The 20,172-nt window shown below is 40.7% G+C and overlaps 2 protein-coding genes across 2 annotated transcripts in view; one reads left to right on the top strand and one right to left on the bottom strand.

The window, feature by feature from the left end:
* Window positions 1-1,319: 1,319 nt before the first annotated feature.
* Window positions 1,320-2,704, bottom strand: LOC118815104 (chromatin assembly factor 1 subunit FSM-like). The gene is made up of 2 exons (XM_036581036.1): window positions 2,385-2,704; window positions 1,320-1,634 (listed from the first exon to the last, which is right to left on the bottom strand). The coding sequence occupies exons 1-2, from the start codon at window positions 2,571-2,573 to the stop codon at window positions 1,320-1,322; spliced, it is 504 nt and encodes a 167-aa protein (XP_036436929.1). The 5' UTR covers window positions 2,574-2,704.
* Window positions 2,705-4,052: 1,348 nt separating this feature from the next.
* Window positions 4,053-20,172, top strand: part of mcc (MCC regulator of WNT signaling pathway) — a 168,001-nt gene continuing 151,881 nt past the window's right edge. The window contains exons 1-3 of the mRNA XM_036580590.1: window positions 4,053-5,046; window positions 10,265-10,509; window positions 11,060-11,298. Of these exons, the coding sequence (XP_036436483.1) occupies window positions 4,922-5,046; window positions 10,265-10,509; window positions 11,060-11,298 (609 nt within the window). The 5' untranslated portion in view covers window positions 4,053-4,921. The remainder of the gene's footprint in view (window positions 5,047-10,264; window positions 10,510-11,059; window positions 11,299-20,172) is intronic.

The following is a 20,172-nucleotide window of genomic DNA, read 5'->3' as shown; positions in this document are numbered from 1 at the left end:
CTGGAGCAGCCACACATGAGCCAAAGGTCACCGTCTCCAGTGTCAAGCATCGGCCTGATGGGTATAAAGCCCTCCAGCACTGGGCAACGGAGCAAAGGAACTGCATTCTCTGCAGTGATGGAGCTCCATCCAGTACCTCTGGGATGAGTTGGAGTGATCCAGAACTAATCATTCAACATCAGTACCTGACCTCACTAAAGCTTTTGTGGCTTAATGCAGTCAAATCCTCACAGCGATGTTCCAACATATAGTGTAAAGCTTTCCCAGAAGAGTAGAGGCTGTTACTTTCAGAACTCAGGAAAGGTAAGAATTGCCTAAATTAGTGTTATGAAGTGATGGGAACGTTTTAAAGCCTTTCCTTGTGTATGTCTGTATATCTTGACTGTATGTCAGCTGAAGGGCTGATGATCATGGGAAACTGAGTTTTCCTTGCTTTTTTTATTTGAATAAGCAGTGATGGCTGCTCATAACATTGAAAGGGAGGGATAAAAAAGTCACGTCAAAAATTTTAAAATATATCTTACCTGAATGTCTGTTACAAGCAGTTATGAGCTTCAAATGTCCATGTACAGCTGAAAACAGTAAGTGATTGAAACCCTTTAAAATACAGATTTAGGTTGAGGAGCTGGAGTCGACTCTCGCCCAAAGCAGACAGCAGACACTCCTGACTGTTGAGTTAAGTTCATAAAGAAAGAAGAAAATACCTGAAAGATCAATCCAGACGTGTTTACTCTCAAATCCTCCTCAGAGTTACTGAAACACTGACAGTTCCTATCAGCACCACAGTTTCTCTAAAATGGAGCATTTCACATCAAGACACTCTGCATGAGTTTATTTACATCTTAATTATACAGAAATTTTAGAAATATAGGTGGAATTCCCCTTTAAAATAACCCACACTGAGTTAAGATGCACGAGGCAAGTTTATTAATAATAGTGGTATTAGAGATGATTAGAATGATGAATGGAAGGAGGTTCTTCAGTGATGTTCATGCTTTTGATTTTTGAGTAATCTGAAATAAAAACAAAGAATTTCAATATTAGCAGCTTTGAAGAGGCTCATCAGAGCACAGACCCCTGAAAGTGAAATGACTCATCACTGTCAGATAAAACCAGCTGCCCTTTATGGTTGTGAACATTTCATGATGAATGGATCAATAGAAATGAATAAAATCTTGTTACTGTAACATTAAAAGTTGAGGTTGTTTCATCTTCTAAAAGTTCCTTCTTGGAGGTAGAAGTTTTTCTCCTGACAGTGATGTGTTCTTTATCAGATTACTTACCTCTACAGTGATGTTCTGTCTCCTCTTCTGCTGTCTTCATTGGGGCTGCTTAGCCTTCCTCCTTTTCTCCAGCAGCGTCTCCAGCAGCTCCTTCTCGGTCTTCTCCCGCTCCTGGCCCAGCTTCTTCAGCTGCAGCCGGTGCTGCTGGTAGGGACTGTTGTTTTGTGTGGTGTAGTCTACCCCTCTCTGATAGGTCTTTCTCATCAGCTTCATCAAATGTCCTCCTGCTGTCTTTGGCTTTTTAGCCTCCTCTTCTCTCCTCCTGAGCAGCTCCCTGTCCACCTCAGCCTCTTCAGCCTTCCTGTTCTCCTCCCTCCGTCTGGCTGCTTCAGCTGCTACCTGCAACAGGCGCTACAGTACAATATTAATATTCATTAATAAGAGACAGTATACACTGTGAATCAAATGTAGTTAGTACAAAGTCTCTAAGGAGATATGGGGATTATTTTTATTAAGGTGTGGCCACAAGTTTATCATGGCCACAAGTTTATCATGGCCAGAAATTAATATACTGAGGCCACGTGGCCCTGAGAAACTTAACTGAGGGCCTCAATATATTAGTTTTTGGCTTTGATATGTTAATTATTTGCCACAACATATTAATTGCTGGCCTCAATATATTAAAATGTGGACTCAATATATTAATTCATGGCCACAAAAAACTTAATGTATGGCCTCAATATATTAATGTGTGGCCTCAAAATATTAACTTATAGCCTCACTATATTAATTAGTGGCCTTAATATTTTAACTTGTGTCCTCCATATATTGTGGCCTCAGTATACTAACTTGTGGTGCCAATATATTGTGGCCTCAATATATTAATTTGTGGCCTCAACATGTTGACTTATAGCCTTAATATACTAATTAGTGGCCTCAATATATTAACTTGTGGCCTCAGTATAATAATTTGCAGCCTTAATATATTAGCTTGTGGCCTCAATATATTCATTCATAGCCAAATGAAACTTAACTTGTGGCCATAAAATAAAGAAACAGAAATATAGAAATGATTGTAGTTATTATTATTAGATGTTGCCCAGACCTACAACCCACCACCCCCAAAACCTGTTTACAGCTGGACCACTGTGAGAACCCCACCTTCTGCAGAGCTTGGTTGTGTTTATCCTGCGTGTCTTGTTGCAGTTGTTGGTCCTGGTTCTGGATGACGGGGCGGTTCTTTTGGGTTCTGTCCAACTGCAAGTTCTCCTCCGAGCTGGAGGAGCAGTTAGACTCCCCCAGGCGCTGAAGGTGCTCCTTCCACAGCTGCTTTCTCTTTTCCTCCTCCATGGCCTGCCTCGTCCTCCTCTGCCACTCCTTTTCATCTTCCCCTCAATTATGTCTCTCGTCCTCTCCTCCTCCATTCTTTTCACCGCCCAACACAGTCCTTCCTCCTCTTTCTCCTTCTTTTCCTCCACAACTTTCTCTGTCCTCTCTCGTTCTTTTCTCTCTCTCTCTCTCTCTTCAGCCACTCTCCTCCTCTCCTCCTCCTCCTGTCTCCTCCCTTCTTCTCTCTTCTGCTCCTCCTTTGTCTTCTCTCTCGCTCTTCCTGCTTTCTCTTTTCCTCTTCCAACTTTATTCTCTTCTCTTCCTCCTCCGCTCTCTTTTTCTTCTGCATGACCACTTTATTTTTTCTCTCCTGCTCTTTTTAAAGCTCTGACCGCCATTTCTCCAGCATTCCTTCAGCATTTCTTCTCTGCTCTTCCTCTTTACTTCGTTTCTCTTGTTTCTTCCTTTCCTTCTCTCTCATTTCTTCCTCTTTTCTTTGCGTTTCTCGCTCCTTCCTTTCCTTCTCTCTCATTTCTTCTCTCCTCTTCCTCTTTCCTTTGCTTTTCTCGTTCCCTCCTTTCCTCCTCTCTCCTCTGTCTCTCTTTCTTCCTCCCTAGTCTCATCCTCTCCTCCTCTTCAGTCTCAGTGTCTCATGGAGTGTCCAGATCTGTGTCTTCAGATCTGTGTGTGACTGCCCCTGTGTTCTCCACTATGCTCTCTTTGTTATGAAGGTCCGTTTCTGGCTCTTCTGGAGCCGCTTGAGCGTCTGTCCTTGGCTCCTTTTTTTGCTCCAGATTTTGTTATGATAGAGTTTAACCACACAAAAACTATTAATACATTCAAATGGTTCTTTCTTGTTCTTCTATATGTGGCTTTATGTAGAACTGTTTAACTTTATATCTTTACTAAAAGAACCAAAGGGAGTCACATTCTTTTTCTCTAAAACCTGAATTGTAGCTGAAATGTCTCCAATAAACTCCAGTGGGTCTTTTTCACTGGAGGACCTGGACTCGGTTCTTATGTCCAACCGCAGAGACAGAAACACAGAACACAGAGCGATTTCTGTATAAATGTAATATAATTTAATATCTACATGTTGGCGGTGATGGATCTATTTAAAGGATAACAGGGGCTCCAGTACAGAGACTGATTTAGTGAAAAACGTATCAGCCCTCATAACACAGTGAAGCTGGCCTCCTTTAACAGTAGTGAATAACAGGAATGAGCTAAGCTAAATAACCTTTCCAGATGATTTATTTCAGCATCCGACTTCAAGTACTACCTTTAAATAAGCTCAGTGTTAAAAGGAAATTCCACCGATTAAAAAATCCATATAATTAAATAGTTGAGATGTAAACAAAGTCATTCAGAGCGGTTTTGGTGTGAAACGCTTCGTTTTAGAGAAACTTAGTCAGAATTGTTCACAGTGGCGGTGATAGGAACCAGACGTCCACCTCTAAAAGCTGCTCACGGAAAATTATTACATGAAATGGTTATAAATTCGCTGCCTGATGTCTGAGAAAATGTTTTATGATAGTTTTGTGATTAACTTTTTGGCTTAAAATAGATTGGAATCCACTTATTTTTAATCCATCCATGGCGGAGGGGTACATGCAGGGCGTTTTGAGGTAAAATAGTCCCAAGAGAAAAGTTACTATTATCAGATTTATCATTATGTTGTCATCATCAACATCACATATAAAACTCAGAAGACTCGTGTAGGTTCACTGGTGGTTTTACTTAGTAAATAAAATGGCTATATTGCTGTAGTCATGGCGACCCCTGGTTCCTATCAGCACCACTGTAAAGAAATCTGAGTCAGTAAGTTTCATCAAAACACTCTGAATGACAGTTTAGACCTCAATGAATGAATTATTCAGACATTTTGAAAAGACTGTAATTCCCTCTGGTGTTTATTAGTAGTAACGGTATCGATACAAACTCACATTTATGTTCGCCAGTTCAGCGTTTAAGTGAAAATGTGAAAATAGCAGGAATGTGCTAAACTTAATAAACTCTCCATCTTATTTATTCCAGCATCCTAGTTCAAGCCCTACTTTTAAACAGTCCAGTGTTAGTGCCATGATAGGATGTGAGTAGGTTTGAATTTTACAGCCCCTCAGTCTGAAGGACCAGCCCACTTTACTCCACTTTCACCAACTGTTACCTCAAGCTAACGTTACACCTCTTTTTTTAACACCCCAAAACTCAACAACTTTTCGTGGTCAGGTCGAAATGACCTGAAACTCAGCCTTCATATTCAAACCGAACCCCTATTTAGTTCTCTAGAAGTGTAAGACGGTGTGACTTGGATGTAAACGGTGCATCTGGAGCCGTGTTTGTTTCTCCCTCCTGCCGGGGAAGAGATCATGGCGGCGGCCGCCGAAGCGAGCGCCAGCAGCGGCAGCAGCGACACATCCAGCACCGGCGAAGAGGAGCGGATCCGCCGCCTGTTCCAAACCTGCGACGGAGACGGAGATGGGTACATTAACAGGTAAACATGACAGAAATGACAGCAGACATTGGGGCAGACTGGAGTTACACTTTCTGACAGAAGTTATCCTCTTAAAATCTGCTCTACATCTAATTAAAATTCGGCTAACTGTAAATTAGCTTCGTGTTCGCTCTCTGGGGGTTTGAGGCTGAAAGTCAGCGAGCTGGGCTTCACTTTTTGACCTTTTTTCGGCTAACGGCAGTTACGGTATCCGGTTAGTTATTGATTCTTACAGTCAGACATTGTTGTTCAACCAAGTTTAAGGCGATGTTTAGCTCGTAAATGTATTAGTGTAACTTAAACGTGCTAAATGAGTCAGATTTAAGTTAGTTTAGCTGTGACTTCCGAGCTCACTGGAATGTGGTGACTGTACCTGGCTAGCTGCTAACTTAGCTGCTACAACTTAACCTACAGTTTATCCAAAAAACTGCGATTTACAGCAAAAATTAAGGACATTACGGAGCCAATAACATCATTTACAGTAGGAAGGTGCACAGCTGCAGCAGACCGTACTGTTTCACTAACATCATGATAAGAAAGTTAACGTAGTTCATTATATGAATGTAAACTGTCAATATAGACCGGCCATAACATTAATCAGCTCCACTTACTATATAGGTGCACTTTGTAGTTCTACAGTTACAGACTGTAGTCCAACTGTCTCTCTGCATGCTTTGATATCCCCCTTTTACCCTGTCCTTTACTGGTCAGGACCACCCCAGAGGATTATTTAGGTGATGGATCATGACGTGGTGGTGGTGTGTTAGTGTGTGTTGTGCTTGTATGAGTGGATCAGACACAGCAGTGCTGCTGGAGGTTTTAAACACTGTGTCCACTCACTGTCCACTCTGTTAGACACTCCTACCTTGTCAGTCCACTTTGTAGATGTGAAGTCAGGGACAGTAACTCATCTGCTGCTGCACAGTTGGTGTTGGTCATCCTCTAGTCCTTCATCAGTGGTCACAGGACACTGATGGCTGGTAATTTTGGTTGGTTGACTATCCAGCAGTGACACTGTGGTGTTTAAAAATTCCTACTGATTAGCACTATGCTCTCTTTTTAACGAAACACGCAGTTGGTCAGTTCTCCTTAAGTGCTGACCATATCCACAGTATGTTCTGAAAAGGCGTATTGTGGCTTATTCTATCCTGATATATTAAAATAGTCATATTGTTGTATTGCCCACCCCTGATTGACCTGCATTATTTTAACCAAAGGCATTACTGGATTAATTGAATCCCTTGATTCATCAGAACATCCACAGAAACTCATCTGGAATGTCTGATTATTAAAGAGCTAATTTGCATATTGCTGCATTCTGGGTTAACATTGAAAAAGCCAATACTGCAGTAATGAATAGCAGTATAATGTGCAGCCCTAACATACAGTGTAGCAGTCGACCAAAATGTTGGTTACACACATCTGTATCGGTGTGTGTGTGTATATATATATATATATATATATATATATATATATATATATATATATATAATTTTCCACATTTTGGAAAAGTCTTTTGACCGATAAGCAGCTGTCATCAATTGGTGAATAACTGGTTTGTGGTAGATGGACAAACCAAACATTCCTTTGTTTTCAATGGAGCTGTGACGTAAATTTTGGCACTGGAAGCGGCGACGTTTCGCTGACTGCAGCGGTAAGCAGAGCATTCCTAACTTCCTAAACATCTCTGTTTGATAAAGTAAAAGCCCTTTTTTCTATGGATAGAACTGATAAAAAATAAAGAGGTAATTAAGGGGTTAAAGAGGTTAAGGTAATAGAAGTAATTAATAGAGGTAATTAACAGGGGGTGCGGTGGGAGTGCTGGGTTAGTTCCGCCATCGTTGCTACAATATTTGTTAGGGCTGCAACAATTCATCAGTGTTACTTTAAACCTCGATAATAAAAAATCCTGGGCAACGAATCTTGTTATTGATTCTACATTTTGTAATGTCGGTTGTGATTCAGACCTCTTCCCCAGGCAGATCAATCTGTTTTTCTCGATTTTCTCCCCAATTTTTGTCGTCTCCAATTCCACCCGCTAGTTAGGACCCCCCAGATTACACGATGCCACCAGCGCTAGGAGAGCGAAGGCTTGCACAGGCTTCCTCCGAGAGCTGTGAAGCGGCACCGCATCTTTTCGAACTGCTGCTCATGCAACGTCATTGGACAGCCAAATGTGATCGGAGGAAAGCGCCAACCGCCAGATCTGTTATGTCAGCTAACAGACGCCTGCGCTGACTAGCATCGCTTTGAGTGATTGGGGGGAAAGGGGGCCATCCTACCCACCCAGAGAGGGTGAGGCCAGTCGTTCTCTATTGGTATCCTCATCGCTTAGACTTGGGAGCTCCAGATGAGGCGCATCGAAAGAGTATTCAAAGAGATAACTTGTTGAAGGACATGTCAGTGAGGGTGTGAGGTATAATGTTGTTTTTAGATTTGAGTCCTAAACTAAAAGCCAAACCTTCTTTTTGAGCCTGCGCGTGTGACGTTAAGACGTACATGGTCCGAAAAACCCCCTGCGAAATGCAACTCGACTTTTAAATTATTAATACAAGCTTCACAGGGTGTCTCGCAGCAGCATGCGCACGTTTTTTAACTTTCCTGATTCAGTAATACTACTTTATTCAATTCTACCAAAAGATCTTACATAGTGCAGCATTAAAGTTGGTGTAGGTCACAAAATGTTCATATGTATTTCGGTGTTCGTTCACACAGGCCAGCTGGACATTAGTGAACCCTATAAGAGTGAATGTAGCAGTGTGGGTTCTGCTGTGCTGTGCTCCACACCACCACCACGATCCTCTCACCTCAGTGTGATCAAGGCGTGATCAAAGTGTTCTGCTGCATGGTCTGAGGAACATCAAACGCACGCCTGTGACGTCACCTCCAAAAGCGCCTTCAGAAATGAGCTCTACTCACAGGAAATGCCTGCAAGCCTGTTCACTGGCCTTGGAGGCCTGCTTGGGAGAAAGTTATTAAGATACAGCTTAGCACAACACTTAACAATCACTGCCAAACCCTCTAATTATTGGCGCTTATATGAACTCCAGCAGACAAATGGTCTTTCCAGGGTTGAAAGCTTTCTGCTTGAGGCTTTTAAAAGGTATTAGCCGACGCAGACTGAGCTGAGAATTGGCCCCTATTTTTTTTTAGCTTCGCGTTGGTCCTCTTTTAGTATTATTGCACAAATCCACAGCTTGTGATTTCTGTGTATTCTGGTAGAGTCAGTAGAATTAGGCCAGTGGTGCTGTGCTAAAGTTTATTATTACAGTTACAGTCAGGACATTGAAGAACTACAGCACTTTGATTCAGGTCACGAAGGATTTCCTAATTAGAAGAGGAGTTTAAGAGCTGGGAAACAGTAAACTGTGCTGTGTTATCATTGTGATATCAGCAGTTGATGATGTTATTTTTGCGTTGAAACAGTGATCAGCAGCTCGGGGGCTTTTTGAACCTAAGCCTAAGAGCAGATGGCTCGGCATATCTCTATATTTTCCACTGTATCTTGCTGATGTGTTACACTGTTATCAAGTAATCTGTATCTTCTGACTCAGCACAAACTCAGCTTCTCCATAACAGTAGTTATTAAGTAATAATTACTGCTAGTTGTTATATATCAACAAGTGGTGTTGGTGATTTGTTTTTGATTGAAGGCATCGTGAATGCTGGTGAAAATAAGGACCCCAAGCCCACTGTTGAGGCAATCAAGACATACTAATCAAACAAAGAAGCTGCTGGTGTTCTCAGAACAATGGACTGGCCACCCCAGACCTCAACCTCATTGAATGTGTTTGGAATTAATTGGATCATGAAAAGCAGAAAGTGCAACCAGCTTCTAAGACTGAACTTTGGAGATGTGGAAGAATATCCCTAAACATTTCTTTGTTTTCTCCTTTTTTCCTGATGGTGAAAAATCAGTAACTCACACTTTATGGCTGGTTTGACTGGAAATTAAATTCAGCTCTGACTTTTGCACAGTACTATAGGCAAAAACTCAAAACTGGAAATATTTACTTTTTTAAAAACATTTTTATTGAACGAATAAAACCATACAGAGTGAAACAGAAAGAACAAAAAATTTGAACAATAAGCTACTTGAAGAACTTCACTGGGAGCCACTAGAAGTCTCTTTCTGTTTGAAAGAGACTTCACTGGAAGTCTGTTTTCCGAAGCAAAAGTTTGAACACTACTGGCCAGTTGTGATTTTTTTTTTTAGTAAAATAAGTGAACACATCCTCTATGCAAAACACACTTAAATATGACATTTTCCTGCAATTTGTTTTGCAAAGTTTCTATTTATTTGCTGAAATTTGGAAAAAATCAAATATAAAGTATAAAATGTGCCGTAACTTGAATAACACAGTTATGTCAGTGTAATATAATTGGTTGGTGATATAAGTGATGTTGAAAGGCCAGCATTATCTGCTGTTGTTTTAATACACTCTTGTGTATTAAGTTAACTTGACCTCATCTCGACCGAGAGTTTTTTGGGTGTTAAGTGCTGTTAAGCATCAAAGCAAAGCTGTTCTAATAGACTGTGAGTAAATATTTGCCCGGTCCTGACACCTGGCTGAGAGAGCGTCTTTAGCTAATCATCACACACTAAACAGTCTTATCCTGGGAAAACTCACAGAAGCAGAATGTGTCTGGTGTGCTTGACCTTTACAAGTCTTTGAGGAGAAAATGGCAAAATGGTCAAACTGTTTGCAAATTATTGATTTTCTGTGTACAGTATAAAAGGGTACACTGTAAAGTCCCCACCTCTAGTCCTCCACGGGCAACAACACATCAGCTCCAAACTGCTGGTTAAAGTGCTCTCTCGGATGCTTCGGATGAGTCCTTGCCTGACCTACTAGGCCATGGGAAACCTGAAGATGCACGGCTTTTCCCTGAATAACTGTGGAGGCACCTCACTTGGCCAGACGAGACTTCACTCATCGCTTCCCCTGGGGTCTACGTTTCGAACAAGCCAGGTCCTGACTCAATACCTGTTGGTATCAGGACCCCTTCGTCCCCACTCAGTGTATCTGGCTTAGGGGGCACCTTTTCTCGCCTTGCCCAGTGGCTCGTCCGTCCCCCTTCTGTGGAGAGCTGTGAACTTTGAAGCTCCAGAACTTTAGGGTGAAATAGTTAAATAATACTCCCCGGGGATTATTTGTTAATAATACCATGTTCTTTCTTTCTTTTTTCTTTCTTTCTTTCCCTCCTTCTCATTCAGGAATGACCTGTTAATGGTGTGCAGGCAGCTGAACATGGAGGACTCTGTGGCTGAGATCATGTGTCAACTTGGGGCGGATGAATTGGGGAGGATTTCGTTTGAGGACTTCACGCGCTGCCGCATGCAGCTGGTCAGCGAAATCCGCAAAGAGGAGGGCCTGCTGTCCCTCCTGTCCAACGACTCAGACAAGAGGAAGCTCCGAGAACGCATCGCCTCCTGGCCCACTAGCAGCGAGAACAGTCTGGGTGGGTGGAGGAGTTAGAAAAAGCTACATTTGTAAATGGGAAATGAAACCATTTAAGAGTGAATTCTGAATGTTTTACTCCATGCTGAAGGCAATAGTGTACTTTAGCACAGACGAAGAAATTCTGTACTAGCTACTGACTACTGTATTGCAGTTGGAATATGCAGTGTAATTACCAGTAGTAATTACACTGGTCGTAGTTAGCTCTCATAACGTTTCTGAGAAAAAGTATCAAGTAGTTTAATTTAGTAAAGAACTTAATTAAAAGTGAAGAAAGTGAGGTACCTCCAAAATGGTGTAATGTTACCATTTTGAAGGTACTACCCTTTCCTTACTTTTAATTAAGTTCTTTACATTTAATTAAGTCCATGTAAGGAAATTTTGTTCCAATCAATTTTGAAGCATTTTTACTGGTATATCCGTCATTTAATCTTCACACATTAGAAGCAGCTGCTGCTGCTCAAATGATGTAGAAAAGTAAAATCAGGAAAAATGGAGGTATGATATTCACTTCCCACAGCGCTCATCTGAAACATGTTTGTGTTCCTCAGGTGCGCTCTCGGCGGCTAAAGAAAGCTGGGAGTATGACTCGGGGGCCAGAGACCTGCAAAGTCCGGACCTGCCATCTCCTCCTCAGCAGCAGCGGCAGCAGTCCTCTGTGCTACTGCAGAAGTTTTTGGAACAGCCCAGCAGTGTTCTGGAGCATCCAGCGAGCCTGCACAAGCTCCTCTCACAACCCTCAGGACGGAGCGCTCCTGTAGGTGGAGGCTATCTGGATCTGGCCAACACAGTAAGTGTGATGTTATACTCTACTTCTGATTGTCTTGGAGAAGTGTAGCAGTAAACGGAATGAAGTCACAAAAAGGTTTAGAGGCCTTTAAGCCTTAAGACCTGGAGTTTGATCTTTGTTTTTAGTCCTGTATAAATCTGCATACAGTTTTTACAGTTTCACAGTATGTTTGATGTTTGTGGAGTTAATGGGCATCTGTAATTGGCTAAACCTGAGTTCTCTCAGTAATAGTAGTTGTGTTTCAATATAGGTCTTGGCATTATGACATTGTTTATCGCTATCCTGGCAAATTACATCATAAGGTGTCACAGTATGATTTTTTTTTATTGGCAGTACTTAAAAAAACCAACTTCCCAATTGCATGTTTGATTACAAAAAAAAACTTAAATAGACCATTTAATTGAATTTAGAGCCGAAATTTTGAATATGAATCACTAGATTCATAGTTTTTGATAGTATTGTTGAATGTGGTACTAGTTTGCCTGTTCCAACTTGTCAGATGCCAGAAAAAATCAATATTGTGACATGCTGTGTATGAAAATTGCTTGAATTATCTTGATATTACATTTTTGCCATATCAGCTGCATTGTGCTGTGTTGTTGTTGTTATTGAATGTGTCCTGTGGTGTAACGCTGATGTGATGTCCACACAGTGAGCATTCAGTCTGGGCTGTATATGAAAATTTGAAGAAATGAAACAGGTGCTTATATCTTGTACGAACTGGCCTGTCAAATCCCACACATTAGGTGACAGAACCTCAGCTTCTAAAACAAACCAAGATCCAATAGTGCTTTAAACAGAGCACAGGATGCAGGATAATAAAGACTTGTTGCAGTACACTTGTGTCGGCGGCAGGGGGCAGTGTCTCTCAACAGTGTCATGTTTTATAGACCGCTCTCATTCTGTGCTAAAGTGGGGTTGCTTTGTTCTGCTTCTGATGTGGAATAAACCTGGCTTAGTCTTCTTAGCCAAAATCTTTTGTTCCCTATTACCTCATATCTGGGATCAGTTTAGCATTTTCTCTTTCAGTGGTTGCTGTTAATAATGGACAGCTGACTCTACATCAGGGTAAAAAGGCAGGTTCTGTCAAAACAGCTTTGTGTGGCTTTCTGTGTGTTCCATATATTGATTTATGAAGGCATCTGATTTCATCCAACAGGCAAAAACACCTAATGGAGCACCCTGTATGTACACAAGCATGCACGAGTTGCCATGAAATTGGCTGTGCATATTTTCACTCCACATCAGAGCTGTAAATATGCTGTATCTCAGTCTTGAGCGTCAGTTGGGGCTGAATATTATGACTTTCATGGTCTTCTTCAGATTCTTAGCACTGCATTTGAAGAGGAGCCCTTTTCTCTTAGTTGTGGCTTTAATTTGCAACACTCTTCATTAAAAATTTACTGGACGGTTGAAGGGATTTGCACTACGTGGGAATGTGGCTCTACCCTTTTAAATCCTGGCTGTTTTTCAACTTGCCTAATTTCCTCTGGAATGTGGAGAAACATAGCAGCACTTATGCTGAAAGGAAAATGTGGGTAAGAAAGCAAACCCCATGTGTCAAATCCGGCCTGTGACACAGTCCTGTTCGGCCTGCAAAATGATTTTCTATTCTTATTAGCCCGTTTCACCCTAAAGATGCACTACAGTCCCCAGCATGCACTGCAACAGTGTGCGTTCTGACCCTCTACCCCCAACAGCAATCTATAGGCCAGTGGTTACACAAAACACTGGCCTATAGATTCCAAATGGGCAGTTTTAAAAAGAAAAACGACCTAAAACAATTCATTTTTATTTGGAATTATTCTTTAATAAGTATTCAGTGCCTGTTTCGCTGTTGTACTTTTGGCATATTTTGAATAAACAATGGCCTGTCCCAGCGGCCATTTGACAGAAGGCAGGAAACACCCTGGACAGGTCGCCCCTCCATCGCAGACTCTTATTCTAATCTTTATTATTATTATTTCAGTTTTATTCTGTTCTTTATTACTGTGATCCTTAGCGTAGACATCAGAGTCACAAACGAAACCCCACAGTGACAATAAATCGTCTCCACTGTCTTTAATTTAGTCAGTTTCTTTGCACGGCTGCAATATTTCACTTTCCAAAGGTATCGCATGACACTTTCAAGCACATAATAACAGCGCTAATATATCTCCTTGGGCCATGATTTTAAATGAACTGTCAGTCTGTTACACAGGTTTTCAAAGCTAATAGAAAGTAGAATTTTCTATATGAATTTTTCAAGGAAAAACCTTAGAATTTTTTTTCTTCTACCACTGAGTATTGATGTAATGAGCGACAGGCCAAAAGCACCAGCGAGGTAATTGATCTGCGGACTAAAGAGATCAGACAGATGGCTTTCGCGGACCGTCCCCTTTCATTCTCTGGCACGATCAGTCCGTTCCCCATTCATTTTGCACCCATGTGCTGTCTGGCTACATGCTGACACCAAATCTCATTATCCTCTACTTTGCCCTGCTCTTTCCCCCCACAGCCATAATGCCTCCATCAGTCAAATGCCTCCGGGTACTTTATCAAGGTCCAGTCTTGCTTAACCCTTAAAAGTCACAGCCTTTTCCAGAAATGGAAAAGCATGGTGTGAATTTGTATTACTTAGTTCTCGTGCGTAGCTCATTCAAATAAGCAAAGAAATTACAAAATCTACACTTTTAATATAAATTCTCCATTTGTGGCTGTAAGTAAAGACCTTCATAGTTTTGGTGATTTGAATTTGAAGAAAAGTTTTTGTTGCGTGTGCAGTCTTACGCACAGCCATTACGAAAAATCATCCTGCATTTTTGCCATGTTTTCTCATTGACTTATAGCATAACAGATTTCTGACCATGACCACCCACATGTGTGATGTGGTGCACTTTAGCTGTCACAGTGTGAAACCAACCAAACCAGAAGAATGCGACACAATATCACAAAAGCCCGGGCTTTAGCAAGCAAGCTGGGTGTGAGAACAACCTTAAACATTGGGTGATGTGATATCTTACATGATACTGACGCACCGATCCGATACTCTGGATCAAATCAGCACTGATGAGATATTGGCCAGATCTGTCTGATACACATTCCTTATTGTCTCTGACGCTGCATTCACACGTTTGTGGTAAATGGGTGACGGCAAAACGGATATTTCATTGTTTCAGCAGAGCTGCAATGGAAAATTCTGGTACTGCCAGCAGCAGCAGTTGCAGACTCTGTCAAGAGTTCAGTTTTCCCAGCTTTTGACGTCGACCACAGCGGTGTAATAAACCCAAATGTCACCAAATGTCTCGTTGTTCCAGACGAAATCAGTATTGTGCAAGAATAGATAAGTCCAAAATGTTTTCTTGATTTTGTACAACTTAAATAAGTGTATTTCTTCAGCTACAGCTCTCATCTGATACTCATCCATTTTTACCAGCACCGCAGTCAGCATGGCAATTTGTGGGGCTTCATATCACCGTCGGCCACAAAACACTATGAGGTGTTTTTCAATGCAAATATGTGAACGCAGCATTGATTGACAGGACAGGGAGCTCTTAGAGCTAACAGTTATGAATGATCACATTGCAGGCGAACTTGTTTAAGCAAATAAAATCAGGAAGCATGAAATCTGCCACAGTTGTTTCTCTGTGCTGTGGTGCGTGCAGGAACTTTTCCCTGTACTGTACCAGCTTTGCAAGCGAAAAACCCTCAAATGTTTGCATTATCAATATCATGAAGTTCTAGTCAAAATGAATTCGAATACTGTGGTTAAATAAGACATAAATAATAAGGTTGCCTCATTTTAAAAACTCTATTTAAATGTCAGATAACAAGACAAGCAGTATGACTCATGCAGGCTAATAACAGATTATTTCATGCTTGATACAGCTGCTAATAGCACAACAGCTTGAAATATTTGCAAAGCTAAAGTTTCGAGGGGTGAACTCACACGTTCTTTGAATGTTTAGATTTCAGAACTTCATTGTTGCACTGAAACGTTTACACTGGAATTATAATTGCTGTTTATTTAGCTGTTCCATTATCCAGAAGCTTATTAATAAAGTTTGTTTAGTAAGTCATTCTTGTATTTTTTTTTTAAAATTTTTTTTCATTAATTTGCATTTTATTACATTTTTGCTCTAGTTACAGCCTCATGTTAGATACAGTGAGGAATACAGAATTAAAAAAAAATAAATTAAAAAATTACTGATATCGGATCGGTACTAAGTATCGGACGATACCCAGAGTTCGGGTATTGGAATTGATGCTGAAAGAGAAAAACTGGGATTGGTGCATCTCTACTACCTTAATACCATGTTTATTGTATGTAATATAGATGAGATTGTTCTGGATATGTGGCTTTTCAGCTGTGCTGTGCTGCAGGCAGGTATTGTGCATGTACAGAAAGCCTGCTATGTAACGGTGCACGTTTTAGAACATAATCAGACCACAGTGTCAGGTTTTTACTCACCACAATAAATAGCTTTGGGTTTGGGCTTTGAGACAGAAAAACACTGTTGTGTCATGTAAGCTAAGCAGCTACAGAGACGATGGCGGTAGACGGTAAAGTTCGTGTGATACTGGCAATTCCATTCTTTCTTACTAGGTATAAACAGCAGAGTTAATGATGGCAGAATACTACAACCACAACTCTTAGTGAACTGCGCTATTATTAGGTTACTGTATTGGAAATTAAGCTACAACTCTTACGTTATTAAGGTATTTGCTTCAGCTTCACAGTTAGAAAGCTCTGCAGAATTACTGGAAGAAATGCTTTGTTGTTTCCCATACAATAAGATGGATAAGAGGATTCAGATTACAGCCCAGGCTTAAATGAGAGCCTCTTGAAAGAAACTGAAAGGCTGGATACACATTTAAATTTCAGTGCACTATTTTAAAGGCTCATATTTTCATCTATTGATACTGAAATCATTACACCTCTATTAAATAGTAGAACAACAAACTCAGATTTCTGAACAGTTTGGGCTTTGCCAGAGCTTCAGCAAAGCTAAGATTCTCCTTGTTTTTCCTTATAGTAATTCAGTTCAGGGTTTGGTTAGGAATACTCTACTAGAAATTGGTGATAGATCAGTTTAAAGGAGCACTTTGTCCTCAGTGTGCCCTGTTCTCTAAATCTCTGTCTGCTCTGTCCTCTTAGGTAGTTTATCAAGATCCAGTCCCGTTTAAGGACGGCAGGCTTTTAGCTTCAGTTAATGTCAGGAGAAGAACGCTAACATAAAGCTTTGGCATTTGAACCCCTCCCCAATGTGCTTACCACAACAAGATCAGCCAATCCCATCAGCGCTGCCTCATCCATCGCCGCGGTGATTCATGTCCGTCACAGGCCGCTGGGCGCCATCTCATTATCGGCCTCGTTAGGCTAAGAGCTTCGAGCCGCAAACTCGGTAATCATTCTTGGATAAATACGTCTTCTGGAGGATGCTGACTGTGCCAAACAGGCCGACCGCTGTTCTGTGAGGTTGTGTTGATCTGGATGGAGATTTGGCAGAGAACTTACCGTAGCATAAACTGTGTCAAGTGGGTAAGACTCAAGCCCACACACTGGCTTAAAGAGAAAAACTCTTACCCCAAATATGGTTAATCAGCCAAGACATGTTTGGTGTCTGAAGTTTCTGTTTGTTTTTGTGGTTTTGTGTTGCCAGTGTTGGTATGTAATGGAAGCTTATAGATGCTCACTTCAATTAACAATTAATGTCAGACATCACTGTGTTAATAATCATATATTTTGTCCATTTTTATAGTTGACATGACATGACGTGCACTGTTATTGTCCTATGAAATAATTTAATAAATACATGACATATATCACATAAAACCTCCTTTATGTGAATGTGTTGTCAGTTCATCAAAATACAGTTCATTTTAGGTTTTTATGCCTTCTAGAATTTAAAAATATCAGGTGATCCAACCGTCCAACCATATAAACAGATTAAGTCAGCTATTTAAATAAAATATAAAATTCTAAATAAAATAAGTTTGGCTTGATTTTATATTTGAAACCTTTAAAATCATTCTGAATTCTGATTTTCTCAACCTTCATGTGACAACAAAGGGCTTTTATTCTGGCTTGTTTAAAAGAAAGAGTGGGCAGGATACTTCATGGTGCAATGTCATTTTTGGGTCATGGATAGGCTGGTTCAGTTTGTAGAGTCAGGTGGTCCAATCAGTATTAGAGAGATCAGCATCCACCTGGATCAGCATTAGACAGAAAATGTAATAGATTACCTGGGTATAAAAATGTGTTGTTATTACAGTAATATCTATCTATTTACCTGAAAAAAAATATGTGTACCCAGGCCAAGTACAACTAGTCTATACACATTTTCAGTAGTGGTAAATAACTTTTATATAAAAATATATATAAATAAAAACTGGCGTGTGGTTACACCACCTGATTTTTGGGTAAAACTGATGAGCCTGTTTAAAAATGAATCTTTTAAAATAGTTTTATGTTTACAGTTTCTGAAGTTGTCAAGTTAATATCTTTATTTGTCACCGAGAAAGACAACAACATGTCATACAAGTCTAAAACTGATGCTTCCATTACATGTTAGCTACATTAGCCTCGTAGCTCCAGTGCGAAACTACTTCAGACACAAAACACGTCGTAGCTGCTCGACCACATTTGGTTGTAAATTTGTTTTTTTGCCAGACTGTCGCTTTAAAATGCAGAGAAGTCCGTCTGTATGAGCTGTTTTTCATGTTTTTAGCCGTTCCTTTCTTTCCCCTTTCATGACGCCTCCATCTCTCCACAGTGCAGGGTTCTCAGTCCTCTGCTGCACCTTCAGCCTTGTTGGTGCAGATTTGCTGTCTCAAGCACTTTCAGGTTTTCACATGTTTTGAATATTGTTTTTCTGAGGAGCTGAGTGTGGCTGTTTGTGTTGTGTAGAGGAGATAAAGACACACGACCGCAGAGGGAATGATCCGGAACGGGAATGTGCCTCCAACGCCTCTTCTTTTTCTTCTGTCGCTTTTATGAGCACACACACGTACTTGCACACACACACACACACACACACACACACTTTATTCCCTTGAACACCTGCACTATAACACAGGAATGTAGCTGCAATCAAATGGGAAGAAGTTAAGTGTGAACCTGAGCCGGAGTTGAAATCGTGGTAAGACTGACTTGGCAGTTTACCTGCACAAGACCTAGCACAGTTCAGGCAAAACTAGCAGGAGGGCCAATGCATAAACAGAAGTAAGTGCGGTTGAATGCAAAAATTTTGAAACTCCTAGTCAAAATATGTTTTGTTGATTTTCCACGTGAAAAAGTAACAAATTCTTCATGATAAACAAACTTAAATATGGCAATTTTAGAGCACATTTTCTATTTATTTGCTAAAGTTAACATATTGAAAAAAATAATTTAATGTAATTGCTTTAGAAACAGTAATTATGCTTTAAAATGTGTGTGTGTGTGTGTTCTCTGTAGAGGATGTATACTTGTTGTCACAAATTATAAATGTGTAATTTGGTGAGGTGCCAAACATTTGCATTCAACTGTACATTACTGGGGAAATGTGCTTTTTTTTAACCGGAGATGATGTCACAGGGGTGCATTTCAATTGCGATTCTAGTGACCGGCTGCTTGAGAGAAGCATCAAGAAACAGTATGTGCAATTTTGGCTGCCACTATGCGAAAGCTGTGCAGCTTGGCCTGCAAAGCGAAATGTTTCTAAGATGTTTTTTGTTTTTACAGTCAAGTTTTCGGTTTTTGCGCAGGAAAATCACTGCTGGAGCTTAATTTGTACATGGTTCAGAAATTAAGATGCTGTTTACCAAGTAAAAGTAGTGACCATGCTGAGTCAAATACCGTTTAAAGTAGGGATGCACAATGATATTGCAATCAAATATCAGTATTGGCAGATATTTGCTTTAAAAGATATCAACATCAGACAGGGGTTTAAGTCTGACTGATATTTGCTTATGTATTGTTGTGCTCTGGAGAAGCTGAAGGTTTAGGCAGTGCTGGGCTCCTGTGCTAAAATATGTGCATTTTTTGGTGCATTTCTGACTCTCTGCAGTTTGTAGGAGTTATTTCTTTATAATGCTAATCTAGTTCCAGGTCCAGGTTGTTATGTGTCAGTTTTGGTATTGGCTTTGGCAGATATGTGCATGAAAAGTGTTGAAAAACAGCATCAGCTCAACTCCCACATCAGTGCTTCCCTAGTTTAGTCTGAATGATGCAATGCCCAAACACTACCTGTAAGAGCATGCTGGTAATATATTGGGTTTTGAGTGGTGAAGTGCTGTTTCAGTTGGTAAATATCCACTCACTTTAGACCTCCTACAGGCCCTAATGTCCACAGATGACCTTCCGTTGAACTGCACTGTTGTTTACCTGCAAATGATTGAACTGTTAGTGTTATTGAAGTGCGAATGGTGTGTATCAACAGACTGAGATGTCTGTAGGCCTGAGTTTGACTCTGTAACCAAACCCACACAGTATACCTGCAGATCATAGCTAAACCAAAGAAAACAGCCACGTCTAGAGGGAGAAACGTGTGAGTTTCCCTCATCATTTCCACTGTTTTTTTTTTTTTGGCGTGATATGTAGGGCTCATCAGCTGGACGTCACCTTTCAGGTAATATTTGCTTCCTTTCAGGTAGGCTTGTGAAATTGTATGCAATATGCTCTAGTCAGATCGCGCCCCCTAACCATCGTCGATTCACCAACCCGACACCCAGACGTGTAAGGCCCAAAACATGCTTCACGCAAGGACACGAACGTCAGTGCTCTGCCAACGCACTGCAAACGCTCAGTCCTTCTGTTTAAACTCATCATGCGTTCTTACGTTGCTGTGGTGGTTAAAACACTCAGTACTGAAGGGGGCGATAGAGGACAAATCACAGAGGGATCTACTGTTA

The sequence above is a fragment of the Colossoma macropomum genome, unplaced genomic scaffold (assembly GCF_904425465.1).
Source record: "Colossoma macropomum unplaced genomic scaffold, Colossoma_macropomum, whole genome shotgun sequence".
Lineage (NCBI taxonomy): Eukaryota > Metazoa > Chordata > Actinopteri > Characiformes > Serrasalmidae > Colossoma > Colossoma macropomum.
The sequence above is the reverse complement of the archived record's forward strand: the minus strand, read 5'-3'. Positions and strand labels throughout refer to the sequence as shown.